This window comes from Panonychus citri, unplaced genomic scaffold, assembly GCF_014898815.1.
Source record: "Panonychus citri isolate SS breed McGregor unplaced genomic scaffold, ASM1489881v1 Contig00139, whole genome shotgun sequence".
NCBI classification, from domain to species: Eukaryota; Metazoa; Arthropoda; class Arachnida; order Trombidiformes; family Tetranychidae; genus Panonychus; species Panonychus citri.
In genome coordinates this window covers 136321-159980 of record NW_026515544.1, presented here as the reverse complement: position 1 = coordinate 159980, position 23660 = coordinate 136321, and the positions used below count along the sequence as shown (strand labels likewise).

At 31.6% G+C, this 23660-nt stretch overlaps 1 protein-coding gene across 2 annotated transcripts in view; it reads left to right on the top strand.

Annotated features, from left to right (window-relative positions):
- The window catches only part of LOC128394141 (uncharacterized), a 55164-nt gene extending 34766 nt beyond the window's left edge, over nt 1-20398 (top strand). The window contains exons 5-7 of one of the 2 annotated variants that reach the window (XM_053354406.1): nt 17030-17519; nt 18295-18525; nt 19433-20398. In XM_053354406.1, coding sequence (XP_053210381.1) covers nt 17030-17519; nt 18295-18525; nt 19433-19453 — 742 coding nt within the window. In that variant the 3' untranslated portion in view covers nt 19454-20398. The remainder of the gene's footprint in view (nt 1-17029; nt 17520-18294; nt 18526-19432) is intronic. The other variant, XM_053354407.1, reaches the window with a different exon arrangement.
- The last annotated feature ends 3262 nt before the right edge of the window (nt 20399-23660 follow it).

Here is a 23660-nt window from a genome sequence, read left to right as displayed (position 1 = left end):
GGAACTTTATTTCTCTTTTTCATTTTGATATTAATTTAACATCATCACGGATTTGTAACATAATGATGGTGCAGATAAACAGGATGAAGATAATGGTGATTGTGATTACCGATAGTGAATCATGCCAAATTGTTGGTAAATCCGATTGAAATTGAACAGAAAATTTCAACATTTTCACCTTATATTCAATAATAGAGTTTTTCTTTCTCCTTATAAATCTAATTTTCTGTAATCACAATCAAACAATAAACAAATGTTAACAGTGTCATTAAGATTTGAACCATTGTTGTTTTCGTTAGGTAGACAATTTGATTATGATCAACTGTTGATCAATATAAACTTGAAATTTAATGTTATGAGTTTAAAAAAGTTCTGGTGATCAGATTTAATGTCTTAAGCTTGAATGTCCAATAACAATCAATACTTTGACCCATTGACCTGAGCTGAAAAGTTTGTATTACCTTATCGACTATGTCAATCAATTTAATGAAACAATCAAATAAATCAGATTAAAATTATTATTGTAGCTGATGAGTTTAATGTCATTTATATGCTTAACAAGATTCATGATGGATTTTGAGTTATTATCTACCTGAGGGAGTAAATTTTGTTCACCTTATAATTTAATTGGTTAAACTTTGAGGTTAATGATTGAACTATTGTCCATTTTCATGTAATCATTATTATTACAAGAAAAAAAATTGACCAACAAACAAAAATCAGATCAGGAAGAAAAAGTTATTATGAAGTAATCAGTTGATCTGCGGCTATTGATATAAAATCAATTGATAAAAATGATGACCAAGATGATGATAATGACGATGGTCAGTATAATGATAAATGAAAGTGGTTGACAAACCATTAATGATGATTAAGATGATGTTTAATCCATGATAATGGTCATTCCCCAAATTGACTTCTTTTGTTTGATTTCGAGTTGGTTGAACCTAAAGGTTATTTATATTAATGGTTAATCATAATTCCGATTGGTTTCTTATGTTGATATAAATCATTAATTAAACTAATTCTCAATTGACAATATCACCTTGACATTATCAATATGGTATTAAACAAAATCATTAAAAGTTCTGGTTTTAAACCCACAAAAATAATGTGGCTAATCATATTAACTTTTTGTTTCAAATAAAAGGTAAGTAGTAATAAACTGCTGGCTTTGGCTCATTTCATGATCCAAAGCTCAGCAGTTTTTGAATTTTTTTAGAATTAATTATCCATTTTATTATTCATCTTCATATAAAATTTTAGCTAGAATATTTTTTAACACTTTCTCATGAGTTAAAGTTGATCTAAACTTCGTAAATCTAAACTTTGTGAAGTTTAGAACATTCTGTCTTAAAGTTATCGGAAATAGCTCGAGACAGAATGATCTAACTCTCATTAATTTTGATTTGATTAACGATTTTGCGAGTAAAAGTCATGCAAATAAATCTAAAGCAGGTCAAAATACCCCCCCCCAAATAGAACAAATTATAATTAAAATGATACAGTAAACTGCTGGTATTAAGCTCAAGCTAAATACTCAAAAATATAATATATAATATAATAATCAACAATTAATAAAAAAAATTCTCCTGGATCAACAATATCAACTTTAATCGATTGATCTGAGACAAGCGGAGCGTTAGGAAGGAGAGCGATGATGTGTGTAGGTAGGTGTTTGACATTACATTTTGTAAGAGACTTATTATTAATATTTACAATTTCGTTATGGGTCAACATGAATAATTTGCCAACTGATCTTTTCAAATCCTTTCGATTTTCGATCGGGGTGTTTTTCCAGTCGTTTCAATTGGTACATTTTCGTACACTTTGGCTTGATTATCAACATGAGCATTAATTTTTGCTCAATTTCTATAAGAATGGACAACATTTAGATTATTATCAGAGGTTGAAAAGTGTTGGTTTTAGTTGGAAAAACACAATTAAATCTAATCAAACTGTTATCAAATTATCTTCTTCTTTTTATAAGAGAAAACATGATTCAAACAAAGAAAATGAAAATACTGAAGATGTTATCTTCAATTGTCATCAACTAAAGACGAGGTTTATTTTTGGGTTCGGTTTAAATACTGTGGATTGGTCGTTACAAAGATTTGAATCAAATGACCCAATTGGTCAATATTTGGGTTTTAGTTATTTTGGCGGTTGAAATGTTGTTTGTGTGTGTATGTGAGAATGAGAGGAGATGAGAGAGAGAGAAGATAAGATGAGAGAGAGTAACGTGAGTGACAATTTGGGGCACAAAGAAAAGAATAAGTAAAATGGTAAACAGTTTACCTTTGTCGATCAACTAATGGATAGGGATGGTCATTAGTTGGTTGATCATCTCAATAATTATTAGTAATTAATAATAATAATAATATAAAATAATGGTTAGGTTAGAAAGAAAGAGATGAAAGTAATTAAGAAAATGATTAACTTAATTGTTGGAATCGACCAAATGTTATACTATATCTCAAAGACTAATCAACTCATTTAATGATAGTATGTTATCGATTCTGTGTTTAATTATCTTTCTAACGATATCCTATTTATGTCTTAATTGTAATGATTTCATCAAAATTATCGTGTGTGCGAAAAGTTTACTTGGAGCTAAATTATTAATGAAAATTTAAGGTTTTTGGTTAATTGTAAGAGAACCAAATGATCACCAAAAGTGGGAGAAACTGATCAAAGTTGGTGAAACCAAGACTTCCGGTGGGAACTTCGGACAGTGGGTGGAAGTAGTTTCCGTGTGCATCATCCGGTGGGAACAATTTTTACCCGATTTAGGTGAATTTTTCGTTATTTTCTCCGGATTAAAGTGAAGTTTTTTTCTTTCTTTTTTACCGAATGATTAATTTTTATTAACTGTTTTAATGTTAGAAAACCTTGTGATTTTTTATTCTTTTGCATGTTGCAGTGAATACATATTATTGCAATGAAAAATTTGTTCTTTTTTTTGTGGTTAAATTTTTAATTTGAAAATGTTGCAATTATGCAAATTAATATTTGAAATTTTCAATCATTGCAAAGGATTTAAATATTAGGGTGACCTGCTAAACAATTTATTTCTTCGAGCAAGTAATCATTTGCTCGATCAAAAAGCTTAGCTTAGCTTCCCGAAGCCCTTACAGGTCAAACTTTTGGCTCTCAAAAGTAGAGTCGATCCGAGCGATAATATTCTCTCGAATTGAGGTCAGATACTCAAAGCACCGCAAATGCATGGTCTTTTGTCTTCGGGAAATGTCCTCGGCCTGGTCCATGGTAGACTCACAAACACCACCAATATCTCTGATTCTGGAATCGGTTAAGAGGATCTGCTGCTTAATTAAGTCACTATCAGCAACCATAATGACCCAGGTTTCAATTTGTTCTTGGTCTTTAGCACCAGTTATAATCAACGATCCAGTCGTATAATAAATCAAAGTTACCTTATTTATCTTTATGTAAACTGCAGGATAGATTTCCGGTTCATAAGTTGTATCCGCATCAGTATCAATCATAATTTTCGTATTAAAAGTATAATTAATGATCTGTATTTGATTATATTACACAACCTGAAAATGATACCATTCTTTCGGATATACTTCTTGTAAGACAGCTCTGCTGTTGATACATCAGTAAAACCCGTTGCTGTTACTTTACCAGATGCAAAAACCAAGCTCCTTCTTTCCTACGTACAACTTCAGCATTAAACCTCTTCCGTCTTTTAGTTTTGTCCACATTTATAACAACCGGATCTATATTCCATAATGAAACAATATTCACAATTTCATACTTAGGCAAGGGTAACATTTCCATACTTTAAATTATCAAAATAAAACACCCGAAACAATAAAAGAACTAATACAACCACAATAATCACCAACGTAAGCAAAAGAACCATCATAACTGTCTTTCTAACCTTTCATCACTTCCCTTTTATTCAAAAACCCGTTGAAAATACAGTTTAATTCTTTCTCCCGGAACTTCCGGTTAATAGGTACTTTATTAAGCAAAAATTCCACCCAAAACGGGTGAAAATTGTTCCCACCGGATGATGCCCAGGCTACTTCACCCACTGTTGAAGTTCCACAGGTATCTCTCCACCACTTGCTCAGTTTCTCCCACTTTCGGGAGAAAATCCAGTTTCCGGGTGCATCATCCGTATTCTTTACTACTATTATGAATGCTTTGTTTTTTGTTAGTCATTTCGTTGAATTGATTGACAAAAAAGTTACTAACATGATTATCATAGAGTAAAATCTGTAATTAACTTTAAATGCAATATCAATAATTATTGAACAATTTGTCATGGAACAAATGAAAAACCTCACTCTAATTTAGTAATAAGTGTTAATTTCGAAAGTTTCTTCCATCCATTTGTTGAAGTCTTAGTGCCGGTAGATACTTCGGACACCGAGAACACTATCCGACTTTTTGTAATACTAACGTTGGAATTTTATGGATTGGTTAGAAACGACTTCGGAGTGGGTGGAGGCTGGTTGATGGTTCACATTTTCCGTTAATAATTGCCATTGACTAGTAAATTCATAAGATTTTATTTTTGATATTTTTACAAGAAACACCTTGTATTCATCACCATGTTGATGTTATGAACTTATGATGCATGGAAATTGATGGATTTGATTTGATAGATATTAGAACGGAGTCTCAAGTCATTTAGCTTATTGCAACAGAAAATTAAAACTATCGTGATAAATAAACGGTTGTTAAGTCAGTGTTCATCATATTGAGAGGATTGATAAGTAATCAAATCTTTTATACGATAGTTTTTTTCATGATTTCAATCACTCTAATTGATGTTACCTCTTCTAGAAATAGAGGATGATTTGAAAATGAAGTTTTTTCCCATAACTTTCAATTTCAAATGATCTTAGTGATTGTTTCATGTCAGATATTTATTTTGATTTTGTTTTGAATTATTTAGTTTGATTATTTGATTGTGAATATAAACTTTTGATTGAAAATTTTTTCATCAATAAAAGCCTTTCAACTGAAGATAAATGTTATCTGGAAATGGATTCATGATCGGTAAAGGTGAAATTGAACAAGATTTAACATCCATTTTAATTCACCTGCAGAAAATAAGTTAACCAATGGTTTTAATCAATAATTTATCAATTGATTGTTGAAAGTGTCAGATCAATGCTAATCTAATGTGAACAGATCTTTGATTGTTGGTTTATATTTGCTTCTGGTTGGAGTGTTAACTCATGAAATTGTTCAACACCAAATAAATATCTGAATCCATGGAATCTCATCCATAATTAGTTGATTATTTCTGATATTGAATGGATGGCTGGTCAGAAAACTGAATGCAACTTTTTGCAAAAGCTTGAGGCAAATTTCATTCCAATTAGTGAGTGAAAATAAAGTTAATTACTCTAATTGATCTTGATTAGGCTCATTAAGTTTCCAGTCTCTAACTAACAATCAGATCCCGTTAATTGTAATTAAAACTGACATTTATTTAATTACATTGTCACTTCTGAGAAACTTTTAGTCCTTGACCAATCATTTTATTCAATTTAATTGTTGAAGTCTTATAATCTTCTGGGTTCATGATTACATTTACTTAATAGGTTTTCAATAGATTGCAATAAACTAATGAATTAATTATCAATTTTCATTTAGCAGAAGCTGAAGAAAATTCAAACCGATAATAACCATTGACTTTGTGCTCAATGTTAATCTTGAGTATTATTCAAAATGAGAGCAGAAGAGTTCAATTTATTTCAAGAGCTCTTATCTATTACCATGATGGCTTCCTTATTATTCATATCTATTTAAAGATTATCGCCATCAACTCCCTGAATCACATTAGATTCATGATGAAAATCGGAACAAAGGAAAAACTATGAATAAACTTTCATAAAGATTCAAGTATTTGTACGAATAAGAATTTTTCTTTAAAAAAAACAGAAAAAAGCGAGAATATCAGTGGAATAGGCTACAAATCTATAGAAACCACTAGTCTCAATAGTTTTAGAACTTTTTTTCGATAAGTTCACAGCCGAAAACTTCGTCCAAGTCGATTGAAAAAGTCTTAATTAACTATTTTCCCTTTTTCTTCAACAATTTTCAGTTTAATTAGGAAAGTAATACCATTTTTCACCTGTATAACTACACTTGAATTATTTTAAGAAAATCTTAATCATTTTTAACTAAATTGAATCAAAATCCAAGAAGCAAATAGCATTAAATATTTGAATTTTAAACTTGCCAATAGTTTCTTCATTTTATTAACTACAACAATTAAGATTATTATTTATATTTCATCGTGTCAGGGAAAAATAAAGGCATTTTGACACTTTTTCTGAATAACTTGATTTAGTTTGTGATGTTTGATAAAATTGGATAAACTTAAATGTGTCCAACTAATGATAACTACGAATATGTTTAAATGTTTGGTAATAATAATCAAAGTGTAAATAAGGAAAAAAGTAAAGATTGATTACTCAATGAAATTGAATGTTTTGATATATTTAGAATTTGAGATCGCAATTATGTAAGGTAGAAATCCTGACTCTCTATTCTTGATTCAAATTTCATTTATTCTTAAGAATACATTTTATCATTTTTATTTTCTTATCATTGTAATCCAAATTTAATCAGTTAATTTGATTGTCTAGAAACAATCAAAATGATTATGAACAACATTTAAACAATGATTCATTTTAGAAACAATTAATCTTATCTCTATGGAGATAACTGATAAGTCACCACTTGGTAACACTTTTAATAAGTGACCAAAACGGTTAAAATGACTCCATTTTTATATGAAAAAGTTGGTTCTAACCAGATTAGTGTTTCCCCCAAATTACTTTGTTTATATCCCCATTTTAATTCAGTATAAATACTGATTAACGTCTTAATCATCTTTAGATGAAAATTATTATTGAACAATTAACTTGCTAATTAATCAAGTTCTTTCAATTAAATTTTGTCTCCCCCTTTTTAATAAAGTTAATTTCAATTAAGTTCACTATCGTGTCTAAGTCTTAATTGTTATAACAATTAAACAAGTCTCTCGACTTTCTTACCTCTGGTACTTCTACGTAATTTTGTAGATAACTACAAGGGTTTTCATCAATCCTGTACGAACTTGTATGAGTAGATACGCGAAAGGCTACTCTGCAATCTTCTGAGGTTAATTAATTAATTAACCTTAATTATCATCACTCCGTGAAATAATTAATCCAGGTCTTAACGACCAACAACCTGACTAGTGTTATCTTGTGATTAGCTCAAGCTATTTCCTGTGTACCTTGTCAACCTCTTCCTAACGGAATCGATCAACAATTAACCAAAATAAACTTTCACTTGGCGACCCAGGCAGGATTGGTGAAACAAACTTGTGTCCTTCAGTACATCATCACGTATGAGTACTAGAGCACACACCAGAAAAATGTGTACTTGTATTTCTGACCTTGCACATTCTGAGATAATGCAAATTCTATCTCAATGGAAAGTCAAGAAAACAATACCAAGCTTATTAACTAAAAAGCTACTTGAAGCCATTAAAACCAACTTCATGGTTGATGGTACTGAAATTTCTAACTCAGAAATTGAACAATTAACCCTTGGGGACGTTACCTCTTTAGAGATTCCCTCATGGATTCAAGATTGTCGTGTAAAAGGACTAACCGAAAACGAAATACAAATAATCATCTTACGTCTTGGAAGAGACATAGATGAATTGGTTCAATTTCCTCTTCACGAAATTAGATCTATTAACCTACCATTGAGTACATTTAATAAGATCAAAACCATTTTAATTGAAAATGGAGCTGAATTTTACGACTCCGAATCAACCCTCATCGATGGTGATGATAGGCTTGAGCCTAATATTCCACCATCACAACCATCTTTACAACCTGGTGAACTCCTTGCTTTTGGTGAACGAATCGCTGCTGCGATGAAACGTGACCCAGAGGTCCCAGAGTTTCATCGTGGTGAAGATATGTTGAGTTGGTTCAACAAAACCAAATCTCGGTTATCACAAGAAAATGTGTCCGATGACGTGAGACTTAGATGCTTCCGAAAAGGTTTAGCGCATGAAATGCTTTGTCTTGCAGAAACTCTTGATAAAAATATTAACAATTATCAAGAATTCTTGTCTAAATTACAAGAAAAACTTGATTCTCCCTCTATGAGAATGAGTGCATTTTACGAACTCGAAGGTTGTACTTATAAGTATGATGTGCCTCCTTCCGCATGGTTATCAGACTTAAAAGATAAAGTTCTTAAATCACTTGGTGGTGATATAACTGATCGTGTCTTTTTGCATGAAGTATTAACTCATTTAGCCCCTGATGCTAGAACTGAAGTTCTTCTTCGTGGTGCAAACCATAACCTTGAACAAGTTCATGATGTTCTCTACGGAGATACGTTGAAGCAAAAGAAAAAGAAGCTTCAATTGAACAAAATAAAGTGAACAAACAAAAGGTTCTAAACCTAATGTTCCACTTCACCTAAAAGTGATGATTCAAGTAATCCTCAAAAACAAGACCCACGATAAGATGCAAAATGCCATCGATTCGGTCACACCGAGGAAAATTGTCGATCACGAACTTCCAGTCCTCCTGAAAAGGGAAAATCTTCAGAAGAGACAGCAACTGTTCAAACGGTCACTTTATCCAGTGGAGAAATTACCTACTATGCCTGAAGCATGTCAACCGCAACAGTTTGCCTGGACTCTCGGAAATTTTCCAAAGAATGAAGTTGACGAAATTCCAACTTTAACTCAATTGGATGGAATAAATCTGGAATATATTGCATTGGTGCAATTCAACTGTTTCTCACCCAAAAGAGAATTTATCAAAAAATATCGTGTTCTCCTGGATACAGGTGCGACTATTTCAGTCATGGATTATGATGTTGCCAAACGACTTGGAGTCGATATCGTTCATTGTCGTAAACCGATTAAGGGTATCGCTGCCAACATCGAAGCAATTGGATTTGCCTATGCTGCAATTAAACATCCTGACATGGATCACGTTCGACTACTTAAGATACAAATTGCTAAAGATTTCGAACCAATTCTCTTAATAGGAAATGTATTCTTACATCTTTTCTATTTGGTCATTGATTCCGATGGTGCCTCGTATGAAATCTCCGCACGAGAATACCCTAAAGGACCTTTTCACAGACCCGAATTTAATTTTAGATTTTGTACATGTTCAGAAACTGAAGATCTATTGAAATCAACAGTGAACATGAGACCAACAGCTAACGTTCATATCCTCGAAGATATCCCCAAATCTGAGAGAAACTTTTCTCTTATTGAAGCTTGCGAACCTCGAGAGATTAGAGCTTACAAAACTGTAATGATCCTGAACGCACTCTTATTAGATGAGATAGTTCCGATCGTCAAACCAAAGAAATTCATCTACTTGGAGATTTTCTCGAAAAGTAAGATCAAGAATGAACAAAACCTTACTGTTCATCAACAAAATCAATTGCTTGAACTAGTCCAAGAATTCAAGGACGTATTTAGTCAGCATCGAACCGATTTAGGTTTCGTACCTTCTTCTATTTGCCCCGTCGAAATTGACATTGGAGAACAAACAATACCATATCAAAGGCCTTATCAGTGTTCTATTGAAAAAAGAAAAGCCTTTAATAAAACAATTAAAGACCTTTTAGACGCTGATATAATTGAACCGTCGACTGCTGATGGAGGTTCACCAGCTCTTCTGGTACCAAGATCAGACGGCTCTAGCCGATTGGTAACCGATTTTCGAGCGTTAAACCGAATCTCAAAAGTTCCCAAATTTCCCATGCCTCGAATTGAAGATTACTTCGAAGCTGTTAGAGGAGCAAAATATTTCAATATGTTTGATCTCTTCCAGGGATACCACCAAATTGAACTTCCCTTGGAAGAAAGAGGCAAAACCGTATTCGTTGTACCTGAAGGAAAATACCAGTACAAACGGTTGCCCATGGGTCTCTCAGGAGCTCCCTTCATTTTCCAGACATTAATTCATAAAGTTCTGGATGGCCTCCATTATGATCACTGCTTAGGATATTTTGATGACATCCCAGTGATAGGAAAAACTTGGCCCGAATTATTAAAAAACACTAGAAATGTATTGACTAGATTCAGAAAATTTAACCTAAAGGTAAAAACAGAAAAATGTTCTTTCGGTTATACCGAAATTTTGTTATTGGGACATATTGTAAATGGTGATGGAATCAAACCTGATCCCAAGAAAGTTAATGCACTGAGAGAATTACCTTATCCAAAGAATGTTAAGGAATTACAGTCCATCCTTGGTTGTTATAATTATTTCTCAAGGTACATCAAGAACTTTTCAATGCTCGCTGCCCCACTTTACCGGTTAGTCTCTAAAGAGAGAAAATTTTGCCTTCTCAAAGAAGATCGCAAAGCACTCGATACATTGAAAAAATCATTAATTGAAACAACAATGTTGGTTCACTTTAATCCCAAACTACGACGAAAAATAACTGTCGATGCTTCAGACATCGCCGTAGGTGGAATACTTTTACAAGAAGATGATAAATCTCCTTCTTTCAATCTTTCAACACCCTTGGAAGAAATTCAAGACTGGTTACCTGTTTCTTTCTACAGTCAAAAGTTGCTCAAGCATCAAAGACATTACTCCGTCTCCGAAAAAGAGCTATTAGCTATTTTCGTTGGTGTCAAAAAATATGAACATTATTTAGAAGGCACTGAATTCCTCGTGGAAACGGACCACCATGCGCTTTGTACCTTGCCTAAAGTTAACTTTAAAAATGCAAGATTACAAAGGTGGGCGATAATGTTAGGTACTTTCAACTATAAAGTAATTTACAAGAAAGGAATCACCCATGGACCAGATTGCTTTTCGAGATACCAATCTCAATGGAATGACAAAGATGTAATCGATCCTGAAGAAGAGTACATTGATAGACTCTTAACCGTTGATTATCTCGTTCCCGAAAATGATGATTATGAACTAGGATTCAATATAATAAACTTTGGCCTAGAGGAACCATTTAAAACTCTATTCAAATTAGAGGATCCTCCTGATTTTGCTTTTATTGCTGGAAATCCACTTCATCTTAAACCTTCATGGAAAGAAAGAATTTTGAGATTCCAAGAACAAGATCCTGAATGCCAAAAAATCAAAGAATTGATTCAAAGAAAATGTTCATCAATTCTAAATAGATATCGTATCCGACATAATCTATTATATAGAATTAATTCAGCAAATCCTGAAAATTCAAGAGTCATAATTGACCCTACACTCCTCAAGGAAATATTTGAAGACTTTCATTCAACTCCCTTAGGAGGTCACTTTGCAACAGAAAAAACATATTTGCAAATCGCACAAAGATTTTGGTGTAAATATATGTTCGACCAAATCAAAAAGTTATGTGAGAATTGTGAAGTTTGTGCTAAATCGAAACCTTTAAACCGTCAATTCGTTGATCCTCATCCCAAGCCAATTCCCAAGAAAATCTTTGAGAGAATGGAACTTGATGTACAGGGTCCAATCAACATAAAGGGTAAGATCAAATATATTCTTGTCCTTGTAGACGTTTTATCTCGATTCGTTTACGCCAAAATGACGTTAAACCAAAAAACTTCAACAGTTGAAAAATTTCTAGTTGAATTTTTCACGACTCACACTTATCCTAAAGTCATTCAAACTGACCAAGGATCAAATTTCATGAGCGAACAATTTTCCGAATTCCTAAAGGAATGGGGAATCAAACATTCAATCTCAACCTCTTACCACCCTCAATCACAAGGCGTCGTAGAGAGAGCTAATAGAACAATAGCTGAGAGATTGCGAACTTACGTTGAACAGAACGGCCTGAAAGGGTTAACTCAAGCTTTACCTCTTTCAATCAAAGCCATCAACTCGACGGTTCACAAAATAACAAGATTCAGCCCTCACTTTCTTGTCTATGGACAATTACCAAGGAACCCAATTGATAATCATTTGGAATTAGAAATTTCAATTCCATTCACCTTGGATCAGGCGAGAAAACTAGCTCATGCTAGATTGTTGGCTCAACAAAATTACCAAATTCATCGAATTAGAGAAATTTCTAAACCTTCACCTTATTCCCCTGGCGATTTCGTTTGGCTCAAAGATGTTTCCACAAATGCAGAAATTAGCAAAAAGTTGAGACCCAAATATCAAGGACCTTTTTTGGTAATTTCCAATTATAAAGGTGCATTGTTACTTATGGATCCAGAAGATTTTGATTGTTTCAAAGTTAATGTTAGCAATACAAAACCTTACAAAGGTGAATTGTCAAATAAATTGCTCAGAATCAAATCTGAATATTTCGACGTTGATTCTTCACATTGGCTTGAACCAGAATCTTTCCCAGTGGAAATTAAGCATAAAATCAGGGATGAACCAGATTATGAATCTGATCATGAAAAAGAAAATGAGTCAGAAAATAATCAAAAAGATGAAGATGATTTTGATATTCTAAAAAGCAAATCAAAAGATAAATTATCTCAAGATAAATTCGATGAAGAAGAGTTAAAATCAAAAGTAAATGTTGATTTTAATCCAATTAAATTAAACAAAAAATTAACTGCCGATAAAGAGATAATAAGTAACAAACAAAATTTATTATCATCGGTCAACTCTAATCAAGTGTTAACTAGACAAAGGCGTCAAGAACTAATTAAAGATTCTCAAGCTTATTCTTTTTATGTTCTTATCTCACCTATTAGTGACGATACCCCTTTGATTCTTCCCCCTTTAATCAACCATATATTAAATGGTCAAAGGGAACAAAAGAAAAAGTCAGTTTCTTTTGAGCAATCATTCGTGACACTTAATTATTTTAATTTCCTTCTAAGAAAATTAATTTGTTTCAAAAATCTCCAATTGATTATTTTAGTGAATCTTTTTAAAAGATTAATAATCATCATCATGAGTACTCCTAGAAGAGTAAAATCTTTAGTTTGTGTACCTTCTACCAATGAAGAATTGTGTGTACCTTCAACTTCAGGTCAACATCTTTCATCATCTCTCTGTTCAGTTATCTCAACAACTGAAAGTGAAATAAAAGATAATTTCTCTAAAAAGAAATTAGCTTCACCTGTTACCGAAACTGTTTCTCTTAACAAGGTTCGACGAAATCATCTTTATGGAAAAGATCAGCTTCAATAAAAGTAATTCAAGTTCATGTGACAGTATTACTGTGATTCTGGAACCAGCGAACTCTGAAAAATCAGTGGCTTCTTCTTCTTCATCATCTTCAAGAAAACAAAAAGAAAGTGTCAAGCCACGACCACAAAAAATCTCAAGATTTAATTCACCTCCTCAAGAAACCGTGAAGGTAAATAAAAAATATCCAGGACCCGATGATTATCTATGGGACAAAAATGAGTATCCCGCTCCAGCTCCTGTGAAACAATTACCTTATTATCTCTCGGAAGAACATTATGTCGAAGTGAAAAAATCAATTGAGGTAAAAGCTGCTATCTTTTATGAAAGAAAAAGAACTTACCACAATCTCATAAGAGAAAAACTTTATTTGAATTTCATTCAAATACCTGAAATTTATGAAGTCTCTCTACCTGACATTCCTAGAGGAATGCCAAGATCTCATTGTATCTTAGCTGAGATTGAAAAGGTAATTGAAACAATTAGATGCACCTTGTGTGAACACATTTGCATTGATCCAAAATCATGCCAAGGTTGTCACCTTTGGTATTGTAAAAATTGTATCAAGTGGATACAAAACATTATTAGTACTCTCAATTTAACTCCTTTAGGAGCTGAGGACAAATTTCCTTGTATTAACCCTCCATGTATCGCTACTTTTTGTAATCGTGACGATTACCCAACCTTTGGAGAGCTAAAAGACAACATCGCTATCGCGATCTACAACCAAGCTCAATTTAAATGTAGACGATCTCATTGTAATAAAATTTTCCTACCTTCCGACTTCTCTAAACATGAGAAAAATTGTCGATTAGGATTAATGGAAGAGTTGGTTGATATCCCGGAACGACCTCCATTCAAAATAGGTCCAAAAAGACAAGCTATAGCTATGGTACCAAGACGAGTTGCCGATTTAATCCCACATCATGTGAAAACTGCCACTCCGTTACCTCCCAAAAATCAAGAGGAACGCTTTGAACCTAAGCTAGAACTTTTGGCTTGTATGGCTCATCAAACGGAAAATTATCCGGATGATCCCTTGTGTGCTCCAAATGCTATTAGGACTCACACCAATTTTGGAACAAATTATTGGTCCTCTTATAAGAGATTTAATGACCCCAGTGCTCCAATTTATGAAGCGGAAGAATTTCTTCAAAATGCTGGGCTCAAACCCGTCATAGGATCTCGAAAAAAATCAGGCCAATTTATCCGACCACCCACCATCCAATGGAATCGGATTCCAAATTATTTAATCGAACAATCAGAAGAATGGCTTCGACTTTCAAATGGAAAAAATCGACCTTCTCATTACTCATCAAATGTAAGCATCGCTAGTGATATTGAGTCAATGGATACCCCATATTACCGAATTGATCCGATAATGAGGTTAACCCCAGAGAAACAAAAATTTGTTCTCTCGAACATTAAACAATGGTTCGGTACCTCTTTCCGTGGCTTCAAAACTTTGAGTGAACCAACACCAAAGCCTAAAGGCTCTCAAGTAACTCAAAGAGACATCACCCGGCAAAATCGATTAAAAGTTGCCGCAGATCATTTTGAAAGAAAATCAGCTATCGACATGCCCCCTCTCGATAATGAATTCATGGATATAATCCGTGAAAATACCAAGAGACATCCTAACCCTCTATTGGCTTTTTCGGTCAATATGGCTTGTTGTCGATTCTATGGACCAAATCGAGCTGGTAATCGAGTTCTTTATCCTCGACCAGTCTGGATTATCATTGTCGATGGTAATCAAAATGTCGTTTATGAAACGTTTGTCAAACATTCTGGAATTGACCGAATGGATACTTGTTGGCATGGACTCACCCGTGATGACCTCAAATACGCCAAAACGTTCTTCTCGATAAGAGATCAAGTTATCCAATATCTAGTCACCGCTGAGATTATAGTTGGTGCTGGACTAATCAATTTTTATAAAGCTCTAGACTTCCATGAATGGGAAATTGATTATCTTCTCCCCAAGTCTAGAGACTTAACTTATTATTTCTCCCCTTACAGTGCTCAACCTACCAATTTGGGATTAATTTCATTTCTCCTTTTTAAAGGATATACGATTCCAAAATCGGCTCACTCCCCAGCCATAGAAGCTCTTGTTTCTATGCAACTCTACATGGCTCATTGGGAACCAATTGAACGATTATGTACACGAATCAAAAATGGAATTCATCATTTAAATTCCAAACTAACCGGTAATAACAAAAAAGTGTTAAAGCTTTTAAAGCTTTACGGATACCGAGTTAGACAAGGTGAGGTTAAATGGCCGGAGAATTGGGTTTATTTCCGTGGAGGAAGAGAACTTCCCGGAGATATAATGTTTGATTTATCCTCAAGTAGTTCAGAATCTTCGACACTTACTGAAACATCTATGAATGTTATGTTAGTGCGCGAAACCCAAGAAAAAGAAAAAGAAAAAGAAAATTCGACTGATTCGGAAGATACAATCATTTGTGGAAAAGAACTTTCAGATTCCGAAATGGAAACAAATGAAGTTCCAAATGTATCTTCCCCTGAAATTCCATTAATTGATTTTAATGAAGAAACTGTTACCACTTCCAAAGAAACTTGTGATACCACCCCGGAAGTAATTCAATTAGTAGATGAACTAATTGAGAGTGAAGAACACAAGCGGGAAAATGAATCATCTCAAGTTGACATTTCTCCAATTAATTTGGATCAACTCAAAATAAATGATTCACCAACAATGGAACCCGAAAACAATGAATTCAGTATGAGTCCTGAACAATTCACCCTGGATGATATTCATGAAGATGAAATTCAAGCCCTATTAGGTGATATGGACTTTACCCCGGATTACGATCCATCGGAATTGGAAACTGAATTAGAAAAAATCTCTCAAGAGAAAGAAGAAGAAGAACCTTCCACCCAAGAACCAAAGGATTCCAAGGATAAGGAAGAATAAAAAATTCAAAAATAACATTTTAATTTTACTCAATTATAAAGAGTATCTTAATCAAAAATCAGGGAAATGTAAGGTAGAAATCCTGACTCTCTATTCTTGATTCAAATTTCATTTATTCTTAAGAATACATTTTATCATTTTATTTTCTTATCATTGTAATCCAAATTTAATCAGTTAATTTGATTGTCTAGAAACAATCAAAATGATTATGAACAACATTTAAACAATGATTCATTTTAGAAACAATTAATCTTATCTCTATGGAGATAACTGATAAGTCACCACTTGGTAACACTTTTAATAAGTGACCAAAACGGTTAAAATGACTCCATTTTTATATGAAAAAGTTGGTTCTAACCAGATTAGTGTTTCCCCCAAATTACTTTGTTTATATCCCCATTTTAATTCAGTATAAATACTGATTAACGTCTTAATCATCTTTAGATGAAAATTATTATTGAACAATTAACTTGCTAATTAATCAAGTTCTTTCAATTAAATTTTGTCTCCCCCTTTTTAATAAAGTTAATTTCAATTAAGTTCACTATCGTGTCTAAGTCTTAATTGTTATAACAATTAAACAAGTCTCTCGACTTTCTTACCTCTGGTACTTCTACGTAATTTTGTAGATAACTACAAGGGTTTTCATCAATCCTGTACGAACTTGTATGAGTAGATACGCGAAAGGCTACTCTGCAATCTTCTGAGGTTAATTAATTAATTAACCAACCTTAATTATCATCACTCCGTGAAATAATTAATCCAGGTCTTAACGACCAACAACCTGACTAGTGTTATCTTGTGATTAGCTCAAGCTATTTCCCTGTGTACCCTTGTCAACCCCTCTTCCTAACGGAATCGATCAACAATTAACCAAAATAAATCCTTTCAATTAATTGAGTTAATTGTTTGTCTTTTTCTTTTCTATTTTCAGAGTTCCCATTGAGATTAACTTTAATCAACCCAATAATCCATTGTATCCTCAACGTCCTCCAACATTAAAATTAGAGTCACGTCGTCAGTCAATATCAGTTGACGATGTTTCCTGTTCAGATCCATCATCACCTGAGAACGCAAATTTATTGGGTTTACCTGGTTCCAATTTGAAGGGTCGCCGGCACTCAGATAACGCTATTAATATTCCCAGAATTGAGATCGCCCTTTCCTCACCCACCACGGCCGAAAATCGAAGTATAGCTCGAGTCAATTCTACGTCTAATTTAACCTCTCGCCGCCATTCATCAATTAATCCAACCGAGATTACTAATCTTAATCAACGTCGCCATTCATCAATCAATTTACAAGACTTACAACAATTCCATCGGCGGCGACATTCATCAATTAACCCTCATGATATCAAGCGAGTGGCTAATAAAATATCAAGAGCAGCCGATGATATGCTTTGTTCAGCCGTTGATTCATTGGTAAGTTAATTATGAAATTAGAAAAGTCCTAATGATTAATCTGGTTACTGATTGAAAATGAGAATCAAAATTGATGATCTTTAATAGACTGAAAAATTTGAATCAAATAGAAATCCAAATTATTCTGTTGTCATTAATTAATTAACTTTTATGCTTTTAATCATCACACTTTTTGATTACAATTATGATAATTATCTAAATCAAGTAAAACTCAGTAATATGATCGTCATTGTTTAGCCTAATTAAATCATAATCAAGAAGATGATGGTAATGTAAAAGAGGCAAAAGGTTAATCAAGTTTTCGCATCTTGAAAGCTTAATTAAATATCGATGATTAATTATGAGGTGTTTTTTTCTGAGGAAAAACAATCACTTGAAACTAAATCACTGATCATTTATTATTATTATTAAGTATTACTATTATTAATTTGGGTGGCAACATGATTAAGCCAATTAAATCAACAACAAAATCAAATTAATTAATTGATTTTCAGGAAGAAACTTTTATTTTACATTTTCACAGACACCAAAGTCTAATCATTATCATGATTAAATATAAATGATTATCAATCATATCGTAATTGTAATACATTTTGAATATGAAGTGATTTGGCTTAGAATTGAGCAAAAAATGATCAACAATTAATGTGATGGTGAAAGTCATTAATTACTTATATCATTAATTATAATTATCTATGTTGATTAGCATATTATTAATATATTAATAACTGTTTTCGTTCATTTTTTTCATCTTTTAAATACTTCACCTCTTTAGGAATCAAAAACGTCTCAATTAAAGATTGATTTTAATCCGGTTCCAATGATTTCGCCAACCAAAGGTCGTCGATCGTCGGTTGCGGCCATTTTTGGATCGGCACCCTCGCCAAGTCTCTTTGGATCATCGCCTGGAAAAACTTCAAATAAATTACTAACCAAAGTGGGTCTTAAAAAAGCAAAAACACCAACTAAATCAGAGAAACTGTTAAATTCATTGGGAACTGGAATGGTGAGCGATTAAATTAATTCCTATTCTTGATTATCAACTGAACTTTGTGATTATTGTTATAAAAATTGTTTCGTTTTAAACCTTCAACCATGAAAGTTAACATTCCCATGAATAACTCTGGACTTACTCAGCTTATAATGATTGTGATTAAATATGATTACAAGATTAGTTTACTTTCATTTGTCTCTCTCTCTCTCATGAAATTTATCCAGATAATTATGAAAAAGTAACCTCTAAATGTGAACCCGAAATTGGATTTAGGAAATACGAGAAAAAGGAACAAAATTTCAAGCTGATTAACTGATTAGTTGATAAAAATTGATGAATAAATAATTCATCTGATAAAAAAAGCTCATTATCATTACCATGATAATGATAACAATTTACCTTATTAACCACATTAGTTTTGATAATAATCATAGAGAAAACGACTGGAAAGAAAGATTTACATAACAATGGAATTGTGGAAAACCTTAATCCCCATGATAAGTTTGTTATTCTAATGTTATTATTAGAATAATAAAAATGATTCTAGAAAAGTTTTAAATGGTAAAATATTCACAGAGAAAAACAATAATGATCATGAATTCTGACCAGTTTCACTTGTGACCATTATCATGATGGAAAATCTTTGCATGATAAGTTGCAATTGTTTATCAGAAAATTTTCCTGATATTGAAGTTTATTCAGGCTTCATGATAATATTTTTGACAAATCAACTGACAAGTATAACAATATCATAACATTACAATAATATACAAAATGATAATCTTATATGATGAACTTGACAATCTATCATGAAAGATATTAGATCAACTGAAAGCTCATGAATTGAGAAAAAAAATTTTCTCAACGAAATCAAATTATTATTATTAATCCAATTTATTTGATTCTTTATTTCTTTTAGCAACATTTCTTGGGGAAATAGATTGTGTACAAATTTTGTGGATAAAGTATTTTAATTAACAATTAATCAATCGAATCAAATTCAACCAACATTGACCATGAAACAAATGAGATGTTACCTGATAAATTATTGGATCAACTGACCAGCAACAATTAACAATAGGGACTTTGAATGGGAATGATAATCAGTTTAATTCACCATTTGGGAATCGACACAATCCTTAATCATTGCGAATACAAGGTTAATCATCTAAAAATTAATCAACTAATCTAATACATTTATCTCATTCTCTCATATCAATGGGTATTCATTTCTAATTATTTGATATATTATCAGATGATTAAAGTTAATTACTCACCAAATGGACTGAGTTAACAATGGCAAAACATATACTCTTTAATTATATTAAATAAATGTAAATACAATCAATTATTATATTGCTAACAATTAACTATATAAATATGTATATACCATTCAATAGATTGTTATTAATTAATAATATTGTTATCATTTGGTAAACAATTAACTCTGATAAGCCCGAAATATTAATACAATTACTAATTGTTGATAAATCTAATATTAAGCTGAGTAACAATGATTTGTAACAATTAACAATTTGATTTACAATTAACTCTTGAAAACTCATAGGAAAAAAAAAACTTAATCAATTAACTATCAATACTTTAAATTACAATTAAAATTCAGTTATATGATCTAATATAAATTTACACAGGAAAGGGTCAAAAATTTTATCAATTAATTATATCCAAATGATTATAATTTATAACAATTAATTATCATTATTATAAATATTATATTATTTTCAATATATTAATTATTAAATGTTTTGTTGCCTTCGGGTTTAATTCAATGATGAAATTTAATTTAATTTACCAGAAAAAAACACTAATTATAAAAAGTATATTAATAAATGTAAAAGCTTAAACAAAGTAATTAAATTAAATTTACCAACAACAAATTTAAATTGTAAAAATATGAAAGAGAACAGAAATTAAATTAAATTAAATTGTTACAATTTGAAGAAAAAAAACTTCAAACTTTTTTATCTCTCGATTTTTTCAATTCCTTTGATTCTTGTTAGCAGTTTATAACTAAATTTAGAACTTCAAGTTCGAGCTCAAGTTCGAGTTGGAGAATTTGAAATTCTAATGCTCATTAATGATTGCTAATGATTAACTTGATTGTCCGAGATTGTTGTGAATAAAACGCTTTTTTTGACAATTGGTAAACTGTCATTTCTAATCGGGATATTAATGGAAGAATATTTTAATTGTTGATCACAAGCTATGAGTTGTTAAATGATTGCGAAGTGATTTCAAAAGTGATTAAGACAAGAAAAATGTGATTAAAAACAGAGATCTTATAAGCTGATCAATTATTAATACATCAGTATGATTATATTTTCACTTTTAATTATGATGATTAACATTTTTTTTGCAACTTTGTGGGTTTTTGTTGATAATTGATCAATAAACTCTGTCTGTTAGTGATTGTTGTTGAAACCAACAAGACAGAGTTGATTGATTGATTGGATTACCTCTAATAACCTGATTAATGAAGCAAATTTAATGAGTTGACACGGAAGATAAATAGGAAGATAGAAAGAAGAAAAAAAAGTTGCAGAATAAAAGTAACGGTAAATGTTTTCGATGCTTTTGGATATTGAATAAAATTCTTGGAACAAGAAGATAAGTTTTTCTTCATGAGCTCAACATCCCCACTCATCATCATCACCATCAGCTCTCTCTCTCTCTCTCTCTCTCTTCTTCTTCTTCTTCTTCTTCTTCTTCTACATTCATTCATTCGCTCCTATGAGAAATAACCATGATTAAGAGCTCGGGTTAACCATGTCACGAGAACGAAAAAGAAAACTGGATAATCATTGCCATCTCATCTTCTGTCTTCCAATTTATCTTTCTTTTTGCTCATTCTTCTTACCATCATCACTCTTTCCCAACATCAACACAACAATCATCATCACCCACCCTAATGATAAGTACATACACCTCAACAATTTATATCTTATAATGAAAATATCATATTGTACTTATACTCAGGTAAACAATAGAGAGACACAATAGTCTAGAAACAGATAAAGGTTATTATTATTTCTGCTTATTAACCAGGTATTAACCAGGTTAAGCCAATATCAACCTCATCTTCTGCTAATCATCATTTTTAATCATCCTCATTGCGCTAAATTTAAGACGATGATCATTTCACATTTACACTTATTATCGCCATTAATCAGAATCATCAAGACAATAATTTCTTGTTGTTTCCAATTCATTTTATGTCTTACTCAGGTTGAGATGTTTTTATCGTTATGATTATCATGATGACGATGTTGATAATAATCACCAAAGTGTATGGGTTAAAACAAATACACATAAATAAATAATTTATCATGAAACATAAAAGATGATCAGAAAATGATTTTCATCATCAGGTAAAATTTATTACTTTTTCATATATCATTGAACGATTTTTATCTGACCATTAGATATCCTTTCATGATATTATCATGATTGTTTTTCATTTCTACTCAATTAATATCAACAATCAACCGAGTCACAACAATTTAATACGATGAATTATATTTTGTTTCTTGATCCAATGTAATCATTATATCTCATTGAAAAGTATAACAAATAATAAAAACACCTTTTCATCAATATAATGATTATCATCAAGATGATTGTTGTTGTCAACTGAATTGAACATTGCTAATACAATCAATTTTAATCATCGTTAGTGATATATTCTAATATATTTTTTGGATAATACCGGTTAATACCCACAGGGAATCAACATATTACATTGAACATTTTCAATAGTTATAAATATCAAATCAATTTTTCTTTGTCTCATCATTGGAACTTTTTTTTTCATATTTCATGATGATAATAATAGTAATTGGTTTTTAATCAATGAAATTAAATTGGCAACATCTTCTTACCTGGTGTAACAATTATTTATGATAAACTAACAACATTCAATTTGGTGTTTTAACGGAACTGAAATAATTACCATGGAGCTGAGATGCTCAATATGAATCATTACCATGAAAGATGAATCCATTAAAATATTGGTGATATTCATATGATTGGAAGCAAATTTAACCGGTAATATGATTTTAATCATTTGGTTAATTGTTTACGAGACTCAATTTAAACCGTTTGGTTAATTAACTTGCAAGGTAAACTTGATTATGATCATGATGGTTTAGGGATTGATTTCAAATCATAATTATCATACTAATCGGATGAATGACAATGCTAATTATTGTCTGGTGTAATAGTAAAAAAATTGTTTAGTTGTTAATTTAATCTAAATTAATTAGTCTGTTTCTGTCAGATTGCTCATTATTCAGGCTAATTAATTAGGTTAATTTATTGTTTCTTATCATTCCTTAACAATATAAGTTTACACCAATACGATAATCGTATCAACCCTTAAGGCTATTTTGACGGTTAATTAGTTTTTTCATGATAATAAATTATCATTACAAGATAATGTTAATTACTCTCTGATAACAATAACATTAACAAGTCTCAATTTAATTAACTTCTTATGTTAATTGTGATATAATCTAAATTTAAATGATCAATGTAAATCAGAATCAATTGCTAATGATGATCATCATCCTTGTTCAGTCAGATAATGAGGTAGATATGAAACTTTGTGATACCTGAAAATATGATTTGGAATCGGAATTTCATGATGGAAATGAATTTTCAAGTCACCAAGGTAAAAAATAGCAAGGTAACAAGTTATATATATATAACAGAATGATAGTAATAACAAAAGGAGAGAGGGAGGGAGAGCAAGAGAGACATTGAATGAAGAAAATGTAACAGAAAAGAAAAAGGAAAATTTTTTTTCTCTTCCTCATGATAATGCTGATTCTTCATGATATTAGTTGAACAGAATATTATTGATGCGTGAAATTGCTTCGATTTTTTTTCCATATTATCAGAACAAACTTAAATCATATTATTATTATAAATATTGTTCATTGTGATCATGAGAATCAGTGAAAACCACCAACCTTTGGGTGGAAAGGGAAAAAAAATCGTAAGTTAAATGTTACACTTAACCAAGAGCATCAATGTTGTGTCAATCGTTGAGGTTAATCATCATCACAATTTGACAGTTGATTAATGATGTTTGCATGATTGTATCAGAATAACAATTTACTCTAATT